Source organism: Herpailurus yagouaroundi, unplaced genomic scaffold, assembly GCF_014898765.1.
Source record: "Herpailurus yagouaroundi ecotype Mexico unplaced genomic scaffold, PumYag 216, whole genome shotgun sequence".
Lineage (NCBI taxonomy): Eukaryota > Metazoa > Chordata > Mammalia > Carnivora > Felidae > Herpailurus > Herpailurus yagouaroundi.
In genome coordinates, this window is record NW_024412447.1 from 14,341,864 (window position 1) to 14,363,292 (window position 21,429).

At 47.0% G+C, this 21,429-nt stretch overlaps 1 protein-coding gene across 1 annotated transcript in view; it reads left to right on the top strand.

Moving 5' to 3' along the window:
• The window catches only part of GALNT17 (polypeptide N-acetylgalactosaminyltransferase 17), a 445,375-nt gene that overhangs the window by 396,410 nt on the left and 27,536 nt on the right, over positions 1 to 21,429 (top strand). Inside the window, exons 7-8 of the mRNA XM_040456200.1 lie at positions 11,604 to 11,789; positions 14,057 to 14,194. Coding sequence (XP_040312134.1) covers positions 11,604 to 11,789; positions 14,057 to 14,194 — 324 coding nt within the window. The remainder of the gene's footprint in view (positions 1 to 11,603; positions 11,790 to 14,056; positions 14,195 to 21,429) is intronic.

A 21,429-nucleotide genomic window follows, 5' to 3' on the forward strand; every position in this document is an offset into this window, starting at 1 on the left:
TTATGGGAAGAGGACCGGGAATAGTACTGTAAACAAGGATAAGTCTTATTATGCAGAGTGAAGTCAGTGCTTTGTCTACGGATGGGTCTCTTATGGTTTGGAGGCATCCTTCTCTTCCTGGTACAGAGGAGAAGGTACCCTTGTAAATGGAGATCTTTTATAAATACAATTTTCCCTTACCAAAGGGGAACTTCTGCTCTGTTTTCAGAGCTTCTCTGTCTGCTGTTTCTCAAAATAATCAGCTCAAAATTATCTTTATGACAAAGAGGCATATTTCAGGGTGGCATATTCTGGTCTCCTACAGTGGCTGTGCTTGGGGCCTGAACAAGGAGAGACGGATAGAGACGCCAAGAGGCACCTATCTGAGGAGGGCCCCGAAGGGCAGAACCCCCCACACACACACTTCAGACACAGACTTGGACGTTTCGGGGAGACCGTTAGGCTGGAAAAACCAGCACAGCTCATCGGCATGCCTGTTCTGCCAGTGTATCCAGTGCTCAATCAAGAAGAAACCTTCTAGGAACTCAATCCGGCTTATTCTCTTCTTAGTTGGTGCTGGGAGCAGAGAGAGAATAGGGGATCAGAAATCTCGACTTGGAGTGATGGTAATAATGATGGCCCAGATGACGTGTATGGAGAACTTTCTTGGAGCCAAGCGCTACTCTAAGCACTTGACAATGAGATGTGCTAACATCTCATTTAAACACCACCACGATCCAGAGAGGTAAGGACTGTGATTGTCCTTCACTACACAGGGGAGGACATTGGGACAAGTTGCCCCAGGCCAGCTAACAACCAGTGGGGCCAGGGACGGAAGCATGCAGTCTGAAACCTGGGCCCAAGCCCAGAAGTTACATCACTGATCTCCCTGTGAAGGGCTGGAAGGCTCTACGGTGTCCCTACATTTTTACCTCTATAACCTCAAGTAGGCCCTCATTACAGCTCTGTGGTACAGGCAGGTAGGTAGTACAACTCCCATCTTATAGGTGAGGACGCCTTAAGCCTGGGAGGAAAGAGGAAAAGGACTTGGTTAACATCACACAGCTAGTCCTCGGAGGAGGTAGAACAAGAATATTGGCCTCTGGGGGTGCCTGGGTGGCTCAGTCGGTGAAGCGTCCGACTTCGGCTCAGGTCATGATCTCGCGGTTCATGGGTTCGAGCCCCGCGTCGGGCTCTGTGCTCACAGCTCCGAGCCTGGAGCCTGCTTCGGATTCTGCGTCTCCCTCTCTGTCTGCTCCTTGCCTACTCACACTCTGTCTCTCAGTAAACATTAAAAAAAAAAAAAAGAACACCAGCCTCTGCTGCACAGTTCTTTTCCTGCACCTCATGGCCATCTCCATGGCAGCTCTACACAGGGAAGGACTGATTTGAGAGGCCTTGAACCCTAGAGCATTTGGATGATGGAAAGCAAGGAGAGGGAGTGAAATGACACTGGAAGCCAACTTCATTTCCTCCACACGGCCTCTACTAATACTGAAAAGACAAACAACCCAGTTACAAATTGGGCGAAGGGTCTGAATAGACATTTCCCCAGAGAAGAGACACAGATGGCCCATAAGCCCGTGAAAAGATGCTCAGCATCATTAGCCATCAGGGAAATGCATATCACAACCACAACAAGAGGCTACTCCACGCCCACCAGAATGGCTGTAATCAAAAAGATAGACAATGGCAAGGGTTGGGGAGAATGTGGAGAATTTACACTGCTGGTGGGAATGTCAAATGGTGCAGCCACATTGGAAAAGATTAGCAGCCCCTGGAGAGATTAAACGTGGTGTTACCATACGACTCTGCAATCCCACTCCTCGGTGTATACCCAAGGGAGACGAAAATATGCCCATATCCACACCAAACCCTGCAAAGTCAGATGCTCAACTGACTGAGCCACCCCAGGTGCCCCCACTCAGCACTAGTTGAGATCTGAGATCTGGTAGAGTCAGTGTCACACCCTATGCCAATACAAGGAAGTGCCATCCAAGAAATGTGTTCAGTAAGTGGCACGGTCGGGATGTCGACTAGTTCACAAGGAGAAAAAACCAGCTTCGGGGCGCGCCTAGAGGCTGCCTGTGATAGAGGGTGCACCCTAGGTGCACCCAAGGCAGCCTGGAGATCTGATTCAGAGATAAACCGGTGGTCTAGATAACATGCCTGAATTCATTAGTTGGGGGATTCTTGGTAGTCTCAAGATTATTCCCCAAGAAGGTCAACGCTGGGGTGGCCAGCGTAAGGAAGCCGGTGCCCTCCGCTGGTGATGACCCTGACCCTGAACCCTGGGCCTGTGGTCTATGGTGTAGGGAATCACAGACTTAACACCAGGGCCAAAAGAGGCTCGGAAGTAGCCCCCCCCCCTCGTTTGTAGATGAGGAAACCGGGGGGTGAGGTGGGGTAGAGTGAGTGTGCCCAAATTCTGGGAGAAATGGAGCCCATGGGCTTCCTTTACCAGATACCTGCTCAGTATTTCTCAGCTTGTGCTAGAGAATGCCTCCCGGTGGTGTCCAGGCTGGACTGGGTCGGCTGGTGGTGACTACTGCAGGGTAGCTTTGCATTATGAGCCAGGGTGCCAAGGAACCGCAGTCCCAGAAGCACGAGGGTGGTTTTGGGTTTGTGGGCCGAAAAGTTGGGGAGACTCAGATCTTCCTGGTGTTGAGTCCTATAATAAAGGCCCTTGGTCAATCTGATTGTCCTTTCTGTGCCTGTCATGTTGTATCTCTAGACCATTTCTATTTTTTCCCTTCATTTCCTCCCTCCCTCCCCCCGTCTTATGCCCTCTGTCTAGACCCATCCTACGAATTCGCCCTCCGTCCCCACTGCATTCATTAGTACGTTCACATTCACCCATTGAACAAGAGTTTGTCAGGTGCTTACTGATGTGCCAGACCCAGCGCTGGGCACTGGGGACACAGGATGACACGGGTCTGGTCCTCAACGAGCTGACAGCCCAGTAAGGAAAAGAGAGAGTAATACTCTCACACACCCACTGTGTGTGCGCGTGGCACACTCACAAAATCACAACTGCGAGAAGTTGTACTTGCACAAGTGTGTACAAGTACTGCGTGAGTCTGCAGTAGGGGGCTCTGCCTTTATGGGGGGGCTTCCCTGGGGAAGCAGCGGTTGAGCTAAAGGCTGAAGTTGGAGGAAGAGGTAACCAGGCAGAGAAGGAAAGCGTGTCCCGGGCAGGGGCTCAGCAAAGGCTCCAAGGCTGGAAGGACTGTGGCACATGAAAGAAGAGAAAGAAGGCTCGCTGTGGGGGAGCTGCACACGAGGGTGAGGCGGGCACGGGAGTCCTCCAAAGCCATGTTAGGATTCTGGACTTCATTCTCAGAGCAGTGGGAGCCCACGAAGCGTTCAGGGGAATGACGTGATCGGATCACGGCACACTGGCTGCTGAGTGGAGGCCAGACGGATGGCGCCATGGGCACGTGGGTGCCGCGGTCCAGGTGGTGACAGCTTGGAGTGGTGGCGGAGGAGCCGGTGGTCTGGTGGTCGTGGTGGGTGTTTGGGGAAGTGGCTACAATCGAGCCACAGTTAAGAGGCGTTCGTCTGCAGGACTGGGTGACGGACTGACCAGTGTCTGGGGAGGTGAGTGCTGAGCATGACACCCGGATTTCTTTCTGGATCCGGCAGCTTCCTGTTGAACCTTACTGACTAGGGGGTGGGGGAGACGGAGGTGCAGACCCTGTAAGACCATCCAGGGCTTTTTCCAGAGACAGCTGCCCCCAGATGGCACCTGGGGCATCTCGGGACAAGTAGCTTTCGTGTTCACTCGCTGTTCACACTCTAGTGTCACGGTTGAAAATTCTCACTAGATTACTTTGGCTCCAAACCTACTCGTTCCTGAACAATACTTTCTGCTGCTTTGAGCAACAGCTGGCCTCTAAAAATGGTGGAATGGGACCCAGACCTCGAATACTTGAATTCTCGTAGTGGTTTCCAAAGCTGGACGGACACACAAGATAATGCACTGGGGTCCAAGGGGAATACATTAGCACCTCCATGGCTGTATAATTTTTAAATGTCTCTGTCCTTAAATGTATCGTGTGTAAAATACATTAGTACGATAGCACGGGCATATATTTTTAAATGGATAAAGTCAACATATTGGCCTTCAGCTGTTCTTTTTCCAGTGGAGAACATATATCAAAAATGTTTAGAGGCCACTGCCTACAGTAGGTGATATAAATGAATCAGCCACATTGGCTTCAGCTCCTGGCTTCCGCCATGTTTCCTGGCCGCCTCCACGGCTGCTCACCTCCACCAAGGCGGTGACTTCAGGCTCCTTGACTTTGCCCCCTTACCGTCCAAGCTCCTTGGTGATGGAGGCATCAGGGAGAGCATGGTCTGGGCAATACCTGGAACTTTAGATCCCCAGCATTCCTGGAGCCATCACCCAGTGGTCTGAGCTCTGGCCAGGCACATCCTACCTTCTCTTTGCCTCCAGTCATAAAACCACAGTCTCAGAAAAAGACATGAAATGAGTTTAGGCCAGTGGTTCCCAAACCTGGACACATCACAATCACATGGGGGATTTTTTAAACCACCCAGTAGTCCCTCAGCTTCTCCTCAGAGAATGTGATTCATAGGTCTCGGGTGGGATCCAAGCGTTTGTTATTTTAAAGCATCCCTTGGGGATTCGGAGGCACAGCCAGGTTTGGGAACCAGCAATCTAGGCCAGCTTCTCGTCCTGCCCTTGAAGGGAAGACGGAGACTCTGGGAAGTACAGAGGGCATTCAGGGAGACCACCAGACCGGCTGAGATCCAGGCATAATTCCGGAAATACCAACTTTTGCCTAGTCTGATGACATACTTTCCATCATCTTTTTTTTTTTTTTATTTTTTTTTTTAACGTTTATTTATTTTTGAGACAGAGAGAGACAGAGCATGAACGGGGGAGGGTCAGAGAGAGATAGGGAGACACAGAATCTGAAACAGGCTCTGGGCTCTGAGCTGTCAGCACAGAGCCCGACGCGGGGCTCGAACTCACGGAGTGCGAGATCGTGACCTGAGCCGAAGTCGGCCGCCTAACCGACTGAGCCACCCAGGTGCCCCCTTTCCGTCATCTTTAAGACTCTAATGAGTTAGTAAAATACTTGTTAGACAATATGAGTTGAATGAATGAAATTCACCAAAAGATGGAATTAAGCCAGCGCACCCTCGAAGACTCTCCCCGTGGAGTGATGGTGGAGAACTCAGAAATCAATGGCACCCTTTGACATCCGTCTCCCAGAGTGTCCTCTTCCCCCAGGGTATCAAGTGTCCTAAGCAGAAAGGACGTGTCCCGCCTAAGACTCTTGTGATGCTTTTTTTCTTCCAGAGCCTTGGGCAGGCTTTCTGGCCCAGGGCACGATGCCACCACCCTACGTCCAACTACACAAGCAAAAACCCTAGGAGTCATTCTTGATCCTTCTTTGTCTCCGCCATATCCAACCCGTTGCTCAAGATTTTGCCTGCTAAAAAGCCTCAAATCTGTCAACATGTCTGCTTCTATTTCATTGCCCTAGCCAAAGCTACCAGCATTTCTCCCAGCAGTGACGTTAAGACCCTCCTGCCTCCTCTGCCTCCCCTCGCCTTCCTGCTAGTCTGTTTCCCACGCTTCAGCCAGAGTTCACGTTTTCAAACGCATACCTTTCAGTGGCTTCTCATTTAGAACGAAGATCAGTTTCCTTCACGTGGCCTGCAGGCCCGGCTGGTGCAAACCCTGCCTGCCCACCCAGCTGTATTTCATGCTCTTCTCTCTTCCACCCTTGCCCCGACGCAGCCGCATGGCTGTTCTTTCAGTTCCTTGAATACTCCTTGAATATTCCATTCATGCGAGTTGTTTGTGTAAGCCCACAGTTTAGTGACTTAAAAGAACAATTGATTTGCTCATGATTCTGGAGTCTGGCAGTCTAGGCTGGGGTCTGCTGGCCGATTCCTGTGCCCCTCATAGCATTGGTGGGCTCGTTCACGCATGGGTGGTCAGTCAGTGGATTGACCGGAGGAGCCCCGTCCAGCTGAAGCTCCGGGCACGTGAGTGAGCCCAGGCTGGATCCCCTTCGCCCCCATGGTCTTTCATTCCCAGCTCCTTCACAGCATGGTGGACTCAGAATCCCAAGAGGGGGACAGTAAGACTTGCAAACCCTCCCAAGGCCTGGCCTTAGAGAGTGCAAAAGCTTCTACCGCATTTTACTCACCACTGCAGGTCTGAAGACGAGCCCAGATCCAAGAGGAGGGAAAGTCGATCCAACTCGTTGATGGAAGGAGCAAAAAATCCACGTTGCAAAGGAGCGTGGGAGAGATTGTTGCAGCCATCTTGAACCCAGACTTTCCCCCCCACGAGGCCGCTGCATCTGTGCCGGCTGCCCCCCGGGCTTGGGCTCTTGTCCAGTTAGCCCACCTCTTTAACCAGGTTAGCTCAGTCTAGGCTTTCTGATTTCACCTTACCTGCCCCACGTCAGGGATGCTTTCTCTAAGCCTAAGGGCCTGTCCCTTTGTTGGATGCTGGTTTTTCCAGCACTGTGTTGCTTTCCTTCATTGGAATTGGCTCTGCTTCTGAGAAGGCACATCTGCCTGTGATTATTTAATTAATGTGTTTCCCTTTTAAGATCATCAACTTCGTGAGAGCAAGGACTTGTCCCTCGACACTCTCCATGACATTCCCATGCTGGAAAGCAGGCTCTGAGTGGAATTTTCTGCATGAATAACTATGAATTAATTAATATGTGTTATTGGGGTCAGCACGTCTCCTGATGGCCACCACTTCCCAGGCAGAGGGTCACCAAGAGCCTTGCTGTGGCTTCTATCCCACCAGGACTTGTCCCCGAGCTTGGACTGTGCTATCTTCCTGGCCCATTCCAGCCCATCTGGAGGGCCTACCTCCTCCTCTGGGGAGGACCTCCGGGCCTGGAGTGCTATTCCAGGATGGTCGTTTCCTCTCTTCTTCCTCCCTGGCATCACAGATGTGCCAATCAGTCTTTCATCCCCACCTACTTATTCATTTCCCTTGGTATAATGTCCCCCAGTCTCCATAGAACCTCGCTATTTGGGCCAACAAATGGTAACGGAAGGAAAGATAACTTCCTCGGGAGCAGCTGTGCTTGGGACGCGTGTAGCTAGTGCTTATGTCTGGCGGAAGGATGAATCGATCACTCCGTTTATGGAGCTACCTTTTTGCTTTCATAGCTCTCAGGTAGAGTAGGAAACTGCGTGAGTATCGGTCCCCTGGATCAGCCCTCAGCAGCTGCCTTAGTTAACCTGTCGCTTTGTTTCTAAGGTATTCAGTCTACCCTCGTGAATGGCTTCACCTCTACACTACATCTACACTCAGTCATTTGACCACGGACAGACTTCACGTCACCCTGTCAACACTTAGGGCCAGCTCATGAGCTCTGCTGTGACCACTCCTGCCAACTTGGAGAAGAGCCTCCCAAGACTTGAGAATCACTTGACCCACTGGCTCCTTCCGTTCCCCTTGCATCACACTGGAGATGGCTTTGTGCGGCCGGAGGCTGACCTTGGCACCCCCAACGATGACACCCCTGACCCTGAGGGTATCGTTGGTGCCACTTCGGGCCCACTGAGTTTCCTCAGGCCATGGATGCGCACCCTGTCCCCCTCACTCACCCCACCCACAGAGGCACTGGCCAGACATCTTGAGTGAGGTGCAAGCTGTGGCTGAGGAAATTCTGGAGGATCCATGACCGCAGGCCCGCTCCCCCTGGATTGGTGGGGTCAGAGCTGCAGGTGCCCACCGAGTAAGGACCGGCCTGTTGGTGTGGCCCGGGGTTAGGGTGTGGTTCTGGGTCCCCCACTTACTATGGATTGTAAACAACTTAATCAACCTCTTGGACCCTCAGTTTCCTCATCTGTGAGGATTTCATGAGGTACTTGGTGTTGGTGCCTGGTTGTAAGGATTTGGCTGGTCCTATGTTTTGGAGCAGGCCTAGCGAAGACACTCACCTCTGTGAGTGGAGGGTCTGTGGAAGTGGAGGATGGAGGAAGGATAAAGCAGAGAGGAGGCTAGGGCTGCTCCTCAAGGCCCAAAGGACTGGGCTCAGTTTGCCTCCCACACCTACTGGGTGTTTGTGTGTCTTTCTTCTTCTTTTTCTTCTTCTTCTTCTTCTCTCTTCCTCCCTTCCTCCCTCCTTTCCTTCCTTCCTTCCTTCCTCTCTTTATTTCTTCCCTAACTTTAAATTACCTCCTCTGCCCGGTATCTCCAGAGTAGTTTGCAGCCTGTGTGTTTCAGTGCTGTCATTTTGTCTCATACAAGATCTGCTGTTGCGAGTTGCTCGTGCTTACGACCCTAAATCCAGTCCGAGTCACTAGAGGTGACAGACTGAGGTGTAGACCAAGGCCAGGCTGGCACAGGATGGTAACAGGAATGTGTTCCAGGCAGAAGAGGTCTGTGATGATGTTACAGGCATCCGGGCCAGTGCTGACACTGGTCATTCACTCCAGGTTTGCTGGGCCCAGGAGAGGGCTGTCTGTAACATCAAGATGCTAAACAGTCCGAGAACCCTTTGCCTCTCCCCAGACCATACAGGAAAACCTAAGTGGCTCTGAGTTGGTGTCCATGAGTATGCCAACTGGCATCCACATGGCAGAGTCCAGAAGAGGAAGCCACGGTCCCTGCTACACACGACAGATGTGCTGTGCGGCCTGCCTCCCAGCTGGCACACCATCTCCCACTCTTGTTTAAGAGGCTTGGGGTCTGACCTGGACCCTCTGCTCTGTCAGCCCACTCCTAGCAAGGGACGTCTGAAACAACTTTCCCTAGGGACAACCTGAAACAATCGGAACAATCCCGATCTTGGTCTATCCTGACCTTGGTCTGGACTGCTTACAGAAGACTGGCACCAAGTTGGTCTGCCTGTGGGTTCTGTTCCCGCCTGGAACCTCTGTTCTTGTTACGGGGTTTCTGGCTTTTGCTGAGGCCCCTCATACACCTGAACACGTTATCCCTACTCCGGAACTGGTTTTCACACAACTCTGCTTTGGATTGCATTATTTCTCCTTAGCTTCCCAAACTGGAATCTACTCCTTGAATCTTCTTTTCCCATATCTCTAGGGAATTACTTCTCTATCTATCTGTTTATTTTTGTCACCGCTTTGTTGAGATCTTCACATACCATTATGATTCACTCTTTTAAAGTGCACAACTCCGAGGCGCCTGGGTGGCTCCTTCGATTGAGCACCCAGCTCTTGGTTTCAGCTCAAGTCATGATCTCACAGTTCGTGAGATCCAACCCCGCGTTGGGCTCTGCACTAACAGCGTGGAACCTGCTTGGGATTCTCTCTCTCCCTCTCTCTCTCTCTGCCCTTTCTCTGCTCATGCTCTCTCTCTCTCCCAAAATAAATGAGCAAACATGAAAATATTTAAAAATTAAGTGCACGACTCAATGTTTTTAGTATATTCAAGGAGTTGTTCAGTGATCACCTCAATTGATATTAGCACATTTTTTTTGTCGCCGTAAAAAGAAACCCCATCCCCACTCTACCTTCCTCCAACCCCACCCCTAGTCCTAGGCAACCCTTAATTTTCTTTCTGTCTGTATGGATTTTCTTATACTGAACATTTCACATAAATGCAATCATAGAGTACGCTGTCCTTTATGACTGGCCTCTTTCCCTTAGCATAATGTTTTCAAGGTTCATCCACAGGGTAGCACTTACTTGTTTTTGTCGCTCAATAATATTCCATTGTATGGATATATCATCTTTTGTTAATCCTTTTATCAGTTGGTGAATATTTGCCTAGTCGTAGGTTATGAAAATTTGCCCTTATGTTTACTTCTAAGAGTTCTACAGTTTTAGCTCTTACATTTATGTCTTGGATCCATTTCAAGTTTGCATATGTTGTGATGTGGTGGTCCAGATTCATTCTTTGGCATGTTGTCCCAGCACAACTTATTGAAAAGACTATTTCCCCCCGTTGGATTGTCTTGGCACCCTTGTTGAAAGTCAGTCAGTTGTAGAGGTGAGGGTTTATTTCTAGACTCTCCGTTCTATCCTGTCGTCTATCCTTATTCCTCCACCGCACTGTCTTGATTATAGTAGCTTTGTGGTAAGTTGAAATCAGAGGTGGAAGTCCTCCAGCTTTGCTCTTTCCAAGGTTTTTTGGAGTCTCTTGTATTTCTACATGTATTTTAGGATTAGTTTGCTAATTTCTGCAAAGAAGCCATCTGGGGTTTGGATGAGGATTGTGTTGTCTTTAAATCAATATGGAAAGTGTTGCCGTCTTAACAATATTGGGCCTTCCAATCCATGAATATGGGATGTCTTTCCATTCATTCCCTGAATCTTGAAACTGCAATGCCACATACCTGTGCCACTCTGTATCTTTGCCTGTTGCCCACCCCAGAAATTCAGCTACCTGGTTTTACCTGGTAAGGTCTCTTGCCCCCATTCCCTACAGGCATTGGCCGTATTTGCCTCCTTGACATGGCTTCCTTCCACTGTCAGCAGCTGCCATGACGACGCAGGGGGAACCTAATGGTCAGGTCCCCAAATCAAGCTCCTCTGGACCACTCACTGTCTACCAAACCCTTAGCTTACAGTCTCCTCCTTGAAGGTGAGGATTCATGGTTGTGGGCAGAATTTTCCATCTGTATCATTTCCCTATGGTGCAGCCAGAGTTGGGAAATAGAAACAGAAGACCACACACGCATGGGTCTTGCCACCGAATTCAATCAATGAAGATCCAGGGATGGTGTACAAACCTGCAGGAGGGTCCCAGTATCCTCAAGAAGGGGGTCTGGGGAAGTCAAGGTAGAGGGGCTTGAAGTATCCCAGGTTGGGGTGAGCATATACATTGTCTGTGCTGACTGGGTCAGCTCACCAGCACACTCTCCCCACCAGTACGTTTATTTCCACAAAGTAGTCCTTCCTGACAATCAGGAGTGCTTTGTTTTGCCTGCCTGGGACTGGGAGAAGTTGGACAGTTCAGCTTTTCCATGCAAGCAGGGCCTTTTGGGCCTGGATGCCTGCCATGCCCATGCAGAGAATGGCAGGTGTCACTTCCTTGGGCTTTTGTATCCATCAAAGGCAACTACCATATCAGCCTTCCACCCACATGTTCCAATTCCAGCAACAAGGGATGCCCGCCCATGATACCATTGGGGCAAATGCTTCGAGAAGGCTGGGCATCTGTGCTCTTAGGACTCCATCATAGAGCATATTAACGATGCGTAAGTAGCCTGTTGTGCCCTTGGTGCTGATATGAATAAATATGGTTTGCTTTTCAGTTTGAATTTTCTGTTCTAGGTCTGCAAGGCCCGACTTCAGCCAGGTGGGAAAGAAAACCTTCATGGGTGCCAACTGTGCACTACGAAGAGCTTAAGAAAATCCATGTGTCACCAGGAGCCACCTAACTAAGGCTCTGGGCCTTAGTTACCCAGAGCTCTATTTTAATATCCTAAACTATTTTATCTGTAAAAGTCTCCCAAGCCTTCTTTTACACCTGTTTTAGTTAGGTTAGTCTACATTGCAGTAACAGACCAACCTCAAAATACATTAAAATGTACTTCTCACCCATGCTGCGTCCCCTGACCGTTGCCTTTGGGCCTTGGGGAGGGGCAGTGGCCTCTAGGGATTTCCCTGTCAGGCTGATCAAGTCCTCCCTCCTCCAGGTATGGCTCTGTGGGGGCAGCATGGAGGTCCTGCCTTGCTCACGGGTGGCCCACATTGAGCGGAAGAAGAAACCCTACAACAGCAACATCGGTTTCTACACCAAGAGGAATGCTCTCCGGGTTGCTGAGGTCTGGATGGATGATTACAAGTCTCACGTGTACATAGCGTGGAATCTGCCACTGGAGGTAGGGCCCCAGCAGCCCTTCCCCATCACCCTGGACCAGTGATCCTGTCAGACAGGTCCCTGATGGTGTCTCCTCAGAAAGATGCTTACACTTGCAAAATTGTAAGAGCATTTTGAAGGGGTTCACAGATCTCCAGGTGTTGGAAACCCTGCTTTACGTGGGGCCTGGCACAATGGAACTCTCGAAATCCAGTTACAAAGATGTGTTGAAGGGTCTTATTGAATTAATCCCAGCCATACTGTAGTCATCCGGATGCCCTGCTCCTGAACGTCCATGGTGTTCTGGAAGCTTCTTAACCAACGACTCCATGATTTGCCCTCACTTTGTGCCCTACCACGGAGCTCCACCTGCCCCATGACATACACCCCTACCAGTTTACATGGCTCTTCAAGTCTCCTCCATATTCTTTCCAGAATACAGCCTAAGAAAACCCCCGTGTTGCCAAAGCCTGACAGGAGTATTGTGTGATGGCTGTGCCTTGATTTGGTTGGAATCCCTGCTCTGCCGCTTACCAGCTATGCAGTCTTGAACAAATCCATTTACTGCCTCCGTCCCTGAGGCTCCTTGCCCAGAAAAATCCTTCTGAAGGTGACTGGGGGAACTGAATCTAAAGTACTCGCTTAAGTAATAAGTACTAAAGTACCCCCATCTAAGTACTAGAGTACTCAGTTTAAGTACAGAGTACCAAAATCATCAATCTAGGTGCATGTAATGCACTTAGATCCACAGCACAGCAGGGTGACCCCCCAAAGTTGGGTTTATCTCTTCAGTCAGAGTACCTGTAGGTGTCTCAGCCATGCCCTGAGAGAGTCGCCTAGAATTGTTCCCTCTGAGGACCGGCAGATTTCAGGTTTCAGGAGGCGGCAGCCCAGAGCCGCAGACTGTGTGCAGGATTTCTAGATAAAGAGGGTAAAAGTGAAGAATTTGTATCATGTTGTTACAGTTATTGAGGTAATGTTCCCAAGCATTGAAGCCCTTTTGGCCATAATAGCACTTTGTAGCTGTTAAACCAGAAGTGATTTGACATGTGGTTATTTATATAAAGATAGGTACCCCTTGCTGAGCCCTGGCTATGTCCCTGGCACTCAGGAAGTATGATCAAAGGAGTCCCCTTAAACGTACTCCCTAAGCAGTAGCTCATTTAGCGCCCCCGTAACGACCTCATGACAGAAGAACTTTCTGCCTCAGTTTCCTTGCCTATAAAGCAGGGATTGTTGACATTCATCTCCTGGCGCTCTTGTGAAGATAAAAACAAGGCTTAGAGTATAGCAACTGTGAAGGGCTCAATCCATGCTAGCTTGATGTTATGACGTCCATTTTACAGGTGAGTAGACTGAAACTCTGGGAGGTGACGTGTGAGTTGCGTAAGGTCCTACGTGTAGCACATGGCAGGGCAGGGCCGTGAACTCACATCCTTCCTCGACTCTCCCCACAGCCCTGTGAAATCAGTGCAATCAGTATTATTATTCCCGTTTGTGAATTTACAGTGGCAGTGTGACTTAGGGTCATAAGCGCTCAAGGCGGCTGGCCGTCTTCCGATGCACATTTAGGGGGGGTTTTCCTTTAACACCACCATTTGGCTGTTGAAAGGAGAAATCTTAACGAAATAATATGAGCTCCCCCTGGCCCCCGAGCTGCCGCCTGGCTGCCCGCCATTGTGGAGACAGCGTCCTGTCCCTCCTGGTTCGCGGCCATCTTGCGGCGGAGCCTGTGGAGTCCTATTTCAGCTAGTTTATTTTCCCTTGTCAGCATGTAAGGAACCCATTACAGGTTCATTTCTGTAAAAGCAGAGTGAATTACTCATTAGAACATCATTACAAGCTTTGCAATGGAAAATTGTTTTCACTTCGGTGTATGATGAACTTCACAAAGGGCCAGCAAAGGGGGGAATCACACGTGTATAGAGAAGAAAGACAGGAGGTGGTTATAGGCATTTATTTTCCTGTCTTAATCAAATAATTCCTCTCATAACTGGCTCTGAGAGTCACTGAGGAAAGGAGGGAACACGCTGGGAACATAGGTTGTCAACATCAGTGCGTCCTAGGATCCCTTTTGGGTGGTGATGATAAGGACGGCTCCTTTGGGGGGGCCGCGTGCTGCACTCAGGGGACCGTAGTCTAGCCTGGGGCTCTGGGATCAAATGAGTCTCCTTAAACCTACTTCCCAAGCAAGGTTTCTCTCTGATGGCTTTCCTCAAAAGCCACCCGCCTTCTTCTCCGGCCAGAGCTCCCCAGTCACTAATGCCCCTTGCTTCTCTCTACTTTCAGAATCCAGGAATTGACATTGGTGACGTCTCCGAAAGAAGAGCCTTGAGGAAAAGTTTAAAGTGTAAGAATTTCCAGTGGTACCTGGACCACGTTTACCCAGAAATGAGAAGATACAATAACACCATTGCATATGGGGAGGTAATTAAGACCACACATGCCCTCAGCTTGGATGGCTGTGCAGTAGGCTGGGGATTGCTCTGATGGGGGAAAATAGAGGACAGATCCATTCATTCATTCATTCATTCATTCATTGAGTGTTTTTCGGAGGTACAGACCTGGCAGCAAGGCTCTCACCAGCTGGTGGGGGGACACATGTAATAAATGTTACAGTGGGGGGACCAGAGGCTCTGGTAACCTGTTCTGTCTGGGGTGTAGAGTGCATGATCAGTTCTGTTTGGGACATTTTGACTTTGAGGTCCCCCGGGACCCGTAAGAGGGACGTTGAGCAGGAAGTTGGAGATAAAGACAGGCAGTGACTGGAGCTGTCCACTGCTCAGTGCTGGCGGCCAGACCCCCTTGCCACCAACAAAAGGACAGACGCTCTTAGATCTTCTATGATGAGATAACATCAACTCTCTAAACATTGAAATAGATAGACTTTTCTCTTATTACAAAGGCCATTAGTATGCATTTCAGAAAAATTTGAAAATACGAATAAGGGGCAGCGAACACGTACAAGAGCTTTTGATGCACCAGGCACTATTCTAAGTGCTTTTCACCTGTGAACTCATTACCCTCCCTTTATGAGTATTATGTCCATGTTGTTGACAAGGAAGCTGAAGCTGAGACTTGGATGAATTAAATAATTACCGAAGGTCTCGGGCTGTAAGTCATGAAGCCGGCCTTGGACACAGGCATTCTGACATCATAGGTGATACGTACATTTTGATGTGTGGTCTTTGGGTGTGTGTCCGTGTGTGCATTTTTTACTAAAAATATACACATATGTATATTTTTATAAACACATCTGTATCTATGTATTGCTGCAGCCATGGTGTCCACGTGTGTAATAATTTGAAATCATAACATACAAGGAATATCTGTGTCATTTCTGCAGCCTTAGTAATGACTGTGCATGATGCCACCTTTGTGTACCGTGTTTGGCTCGATAATATAGACATTTATGTTATTTCTATTTTTTCAATATCGTAAGCACCACTGCTGAGAACGTACTGTGTATAAGCCTTTTTACTTCCTTCCGTTGTGTGTTTGGATGAGGCACAGAGTGAGGCCAGGGCGCGGGGCGCCAGATGCACCAGACCCGCTGGTGACACCCCCCACTAGCTCCAGTATTCGGGCTGCTTCCCAGAGCTGCTTGCGGCTGAAGCTAAGGCTCTCTTTGACTTACAGTGTTTCCTTTTTCTGTAACTGTGTATTTTCCCGCTTCATGCCCGATGCCTTTTATGGGAAGTAAATAAGGGCCAGATTAAACCGTCAGGGTGTGGGCGAGGTGTCCCTCTGCAGCCAGAATCTGGAATGGGAAGCATGTGCCTTGCAGGCACAGTCCATATAGTGATTAGGGGCGCGTGAAGACTGAATCACTGCACAGGGCTATCGGGAAGGTGAAACGAGCCGGGATATGTTGAGTTTTTAGACCAGTAGCTGGCACTCAGCAGTGACTATTAACAGGTGCAAATTGCCTTATCTTTTCTTCTTTAAAACAAAAGTGTGGTCTGGGGGTTTAGGGTTATCACAGTAAGGTCAAATAAAAGGAGGCATTGAAAAACAACGGGCTGTAAACGGATTATTCGTAAGACCATTGGGTGAATTGCCTAGTTCTTTGGAGAAGAAAACAGTTGAGATCCTTGCAGCTCACCATATCCTGAAGTGTATTTCAGATGAACTTTAGCGTTAAATGAAAGAAAAGAAATGATGATAGGACCATACGGAAATGCATGTGCAGCTGGTCTCTGAAAGGGCCAGAGCTTCCTAAGAATGAAAGCCTTGGAAGAAAATGCAAAAGTAAAGGATAATGGATCCGAGCTTATAAATGTTGAAATAATCTATACATCAACTGAATAGAGAAACAATATGCCAAACCACAAGAATAGTATAGATGAATGGACAATGCAAATAATATCTAATGAGCTCCACAAACTGAATCACATCTTAATAATTAATTTAAAGGGGCGCCTGGGTGGCGCCGTCGGTTAAGCGTCCGACTTCAGCCAGGTCACGATCTCGCGGTCCGTGAGTTCGAGCCCCGCGTCGGGCTCTGGGCTGATGGCTCGGAGCCTGGAGCCTGTTTCCGATTCTGTGTCTCCCTCTCTCTCTGCCCCTCCCCCGTTCATGCTCTGTCTCTCTCTGTCCCAAAAATAAATAAACGTTGGAAAAAAAAATTAAAAAAAAAAATAATAATTAATTTAAATAAGAAAATAAAACACCCCCAAAGAAAAATAAAGTATAAGAGAAAACACAATTGGTTGAAAAACATGGACGTTTTTCGTTGATTTCATCATCGAAGACATTAAAATGCATTGAGGTAACTTTGTGCTTCTGCCAAATAAACAAAGGTTCATTTTTGGAATACATGTGGGCATCCTGCCAGTAAGATCTTGGTTATATGAAAAATCACAGGTCCTCTGGTGAGGGTGTAAATTGAAACAAGCTTTTTAAATAGCAGTTTGAACCACATGTATTAAAAGGCTTAATGAGAGTCGCGCTCTCATCTCTACCCTTATCCTAAGCAAATACTTTGAAATGAGCACAAAGATTTGAGAGTAATTGTTCATCTCCGTGACTTTTTTTTTTTATCAAAAAATTTGACTCTCACTTGAAGGTTAGTTAAATATACCATATTAATCGTTTGAAATATTTGCAGCCATTTCGAAAGGTATGTACAAAAGTTTAATGACTTGAGAGAAATGTTGATAGTCTAATTCTTAAGAGGAAAAGGTCAGGATTATAAAATTGGATTAGCTACTTACTATTTTAGATTGAAAGCAAGTGGGAAAATAGCATGGGGAAATGGAGACACGGGTTCTAGTTACCTCTGGGTGGAGAGACAGGCAGCTTTTGTGAGGGTACTTTGTCATATGTTCCCAATTATTGCTAATATTTATATGATAATACCATAATGAGGAGGAAAACAGTATTAAAAAAATAAGGAATAAAAACGGGAAAATGAAAGACGATGGCCAGGACCCAGTTCCACAGGCTGTGCACTGAACAGCTTCAGGGCCTGTCATTCACATGAAGTACGATGTAAATGATGTCTCTGGAGCTGAACAGTGGGGTGGCCATGGAGTCAACGTAGAAATCATAGACTGGTTTTGGGGAAAGGGGAGGCTTTTGTTTTTGCAAATCTCTCTCTCTCTTTTAAGTAAGAAATTCAGTGCATACGCTCTATAGGAAATATAAAGATGAAACAAAAGTGATTCCAAATCCCAATTCCCAGATATGATCAGTGTTAACATTTTAGGGCATTTGCTTTTATCACTCCTTCTCGGCTTGCTGAGCTCAACATATGCTAAAATATATTTCATATGGATTATAACATTAAATGAAAGAAGTCAAACTAATCAGATTCAGTTTGGTAACAAAATCTACCATTATTTAGACAACTCTATTTCTAATACTCCCTCCTACTGGTTCTTTTCACCACACCAGGCCCCCGAGCAACGGGAAAAAGAAGAAGGCAGAGTGAATATCGTACTATATTTGCAATTTATGTCCTCCGGTTTTCATGTACAATGCTGTTTGAGAGTCTTTCCCCAGGCCAGTGAATATCTCTGGGTTTAATGCTCCTTGCTCCTTCCCAATTTTTTAGCGGGCTTGTTTCTTGGCTTTAAAAAAACGTCCTCGTCACGTGAATTATCTGTGTCTCGTTGTTAATTGCGTTATGGTAACCTGTAACATTCTGTTAAGTTTTTACTTAACTTCTCGTTAGTTCAGGGGCGCCTGGGTGGCTTGGTCGGTTAAGCATCTGACTTCAGCTCAGGTGATGATCTCACAGCTCGTGAGTTCGAGCCCCGCATCAGGCTCTGTGCTGGCAGCTCGGAGCCTGGAGCCCGCTTCAGATTCTGTGTCTCCCTCTCTCTGCCCCTCCCCTGCTCATGCTCTGTCTCTGTCTCTCTCTCTCTCAAAAATAAATAAAAGATTTTTAAAAAATTCTCGTTAGTTCACAGGCAGTGTAATGTTAGTTTCAGGTGTGCAGTGTAGTGATTCGACCCGGTTATATTACACTCCACTTGACTCTTCATGTTGGAGACTCAGGGATGAATTTTTTTCTTTTTTTTCAAAAAACGTTAGAAGCAGTGCAGTTCCTGGATCGTGGGCTGGTTCTAGTTTTTGAACCTGTTGCTCATCACAACAAGTGCCCTTCTTAATCCCCATCCCTCCCCCACCCCCCATCCCCCTCCCCTCTGGTAAGCATCACTTTGTTCTCTATAGTGAAGAGTCTGTTTCTTGGTTTGCCTCTCACTCTTTTTCCCTGTGTTGTTTTGTTTCTTAGACTCCACATGTGAGTGAAATCACATGGTGTGTGTCTTTTTCACACTGATTTCACTTAGCTTCATACTCTCTAGCTCCATCCACATTGTTGCAAATGGCAAGATTTCATTCTTTTTTTATGGCTGAATAATAGTCCATTGTGTGTTTTTTACCACACCTTCTTTATCCATTCATCACTCGATGGACATTTGGGCTCTTTCCATAATATGGCTGTTGCAGATAGTGCTGCCGTAAACATCGGAGTGCAGGTACCCCCTTTAAATTAGCATTTTTGCATTCTTTGTACCTAGTAGTGCAAAGATGCTCGACCTCACTCATCATCAGGGAAATGCAATGAGATAGCAACTCACACCTGTCAGAATGGCCTAAAATCAACAACACAAGACACAACAGATGTTTGAGGATGCGGAGAAAGAGGAACCCTCTTGCACTGTCGGTGGGAATGCAAACTGGCGCAGCCGCTTCAGAAAACAGTGTGGCAGTTCCTTAAAATTTAAAACGAGAACAACCCTACGATCCAGCAACTGCGCTACCTCTAATGTTTTGTTTTGTTTTTAATTCGTCCCCGAGTCTCCAAAATGAAGGGTCAGGGGGCATGTAACACAAGAACGTTAACACACTTTCTCCTTGACTGAGAAAGTTCATCAACTTCTCAGCCTTTGCTAATATTATCTGGGGTTTGGGGCACAAACATTCTTTTCCTTTATTTCCTTTTTATACCTCTCAGAATAGCTTTACGGTTAAATTCGTTTCAGTAACAAGATGTACAATTATTCAGGCAACTGTATTTTAACACTTACTGCTAGCAGTCCTGTTTGCCATGCCCAGACCCCAGCATGGTGACAGAGGGAGACGGACACCTCTGAGCAGGTGCCAGCCCCAGTGTTTTTCATCCTGACCACAGTGATGGCGCCCAGGCCCACTTACAGAGTAAGCCACCTTCCCTTGCTTTTTAAATGTCTATTCACCTCTATTAGCTGGAATGCTTTAACGTGATTTTTTAAATTTTTTAATGTATTTTGAGAGAGACAGCGCAAGCAGGGGAGGGGAAGAGAGAGAGAACAAGAGAGAGAGAGAATTCCAAGCAGGTTCCGCACCGTCAGCGGGGAGCTCCGTGCGGGGCTTGAACTCATCAACTGAACCATGAGACCATGACCTGAGCCAAAATCGAGTCGGACGCTCAACCAACTGAGCCACCCAGGCGCCCCTGCCTGAACATAATTTTTAAAGAAAGACATGTGCCCGCTTTATGACTTGATTCTTCCATGTATGAGATACTGCTTTTCCACATGTAAAAGCAACTCAGTGAGCCCCAAAACATTCACCGGGTCTTTGGTCACAATTCTGTGGTTGGCTCATACTGTCCTCGTGGCCTGAAGTGCCTCTGCCCCTTGCTTGATTTTATTCATCTTTGTTTTTCTCTTACCATTATTTATATGAAAGACCATGCACATACGGTATACATAAAGCATACAGGTGCAGCATAATAATATACAGCAATATAATAATATACAGATGGAATGGGGACGTGTTTTCATTGCCGTCCTGGCAAAAATCCAGTCTTGCACGAGCTCTTCCTGTGTCTGTCTCTCCAGACCATGGACTGTTTCAGGGCAAGGACTGTGTTGTTTATTTTTGCATTCATTGAACTTAGCACAGTCCCAGGCACGTATGAGGCCCTCCATAATATTTATTAAGTTACTGAATAATAGATTTCTTTGCATAAACATTAGAGACAAAATTGAAAAGCCTGGCATTCTGAAATCATTATAGGGAACAAATATGCCATAAAAACAATACCTTAATATATTAGGAGCGCTTCTAAATCTACAGTAAAACCACCGGAGATCCCAATGGGGAAATAAGCAGATAATTCTTAAAAAGGGAAACAATTGCTAAACTTGAAACTCTCCAATTTCCTATTAATTGTCAATTCATAAAAACAAGAATGTCTTTCCTCACCTCTCAAAACAATATTCTCTATCACCTGTAATTTTTATTTTATACTTCTCTTAAAAGCTTCATTAGACTCCATTGGACACATTTTTATAATACTGCTCTTGTGTAGACATTAAAAAAAAAGACGTAAGCAAAATACATTTGGTAGATGTTATCACTTTCAACATCTTAATTCTTCTGAATTACTTTTTGACTCAGAAGTTTGCTTGGGTTTTTTTTCCACGTAATTTATCCTTTGCCTCATTGAAAGCATCGACAGTGAGCGTGTCCTCAGAGCATCTACAAAAGAACTAAAACACAGCACGGGGCTCCAAGGCGACTCAGCAGAGATCTCTTGCTTGGGACCTTTTGTCCAACATATCTGATTCATCACTTCTACCCCTCTGCATACATTTTTGGTAACTTGGGTTTAAAGCAATACCCCCGCCAATTTCTTTAGAATTTTTCTTCCAAGCAGCTTTCTTTTTTTTCCCTCTAGCTTTATTGAGATATAATTGACATATAAAGCTATATAAGCTTTAGGGGTCCAACATGTTGATTTGACACACTTACATATTATAAAGTGATTATTGCCATAGAGTTAGCTAACACCTCTGTTACATCCCCTAATTACCATCTCTTTTTTTGGTGATGAGAACATTTAAGATGATCTAATCGCTGGGTGATTTTCCAAGTATGTGATACAGTATCATTGGCTATGATTACCATGCTGTGCACTAGGTTCCCCAGCATCTAAGTTTGGATGTTTGTATACTTTGACCAACACAATATTTTTAAAGCATGAAACTCAGGACTAATAAGTCTTTACATACCTTGTGGATGGGAATAGAAATTAGTTTGAAGCTCCCGGAAAGGATTTGGACGGCAGGTTTTGAGAACATTAAGGCAGCCCTACCTTCTGCTACCGTAACCGCAATTCTAGGATTATTTTCTTTTTTTTTTTTTTTTTTAATTTTTTTTTT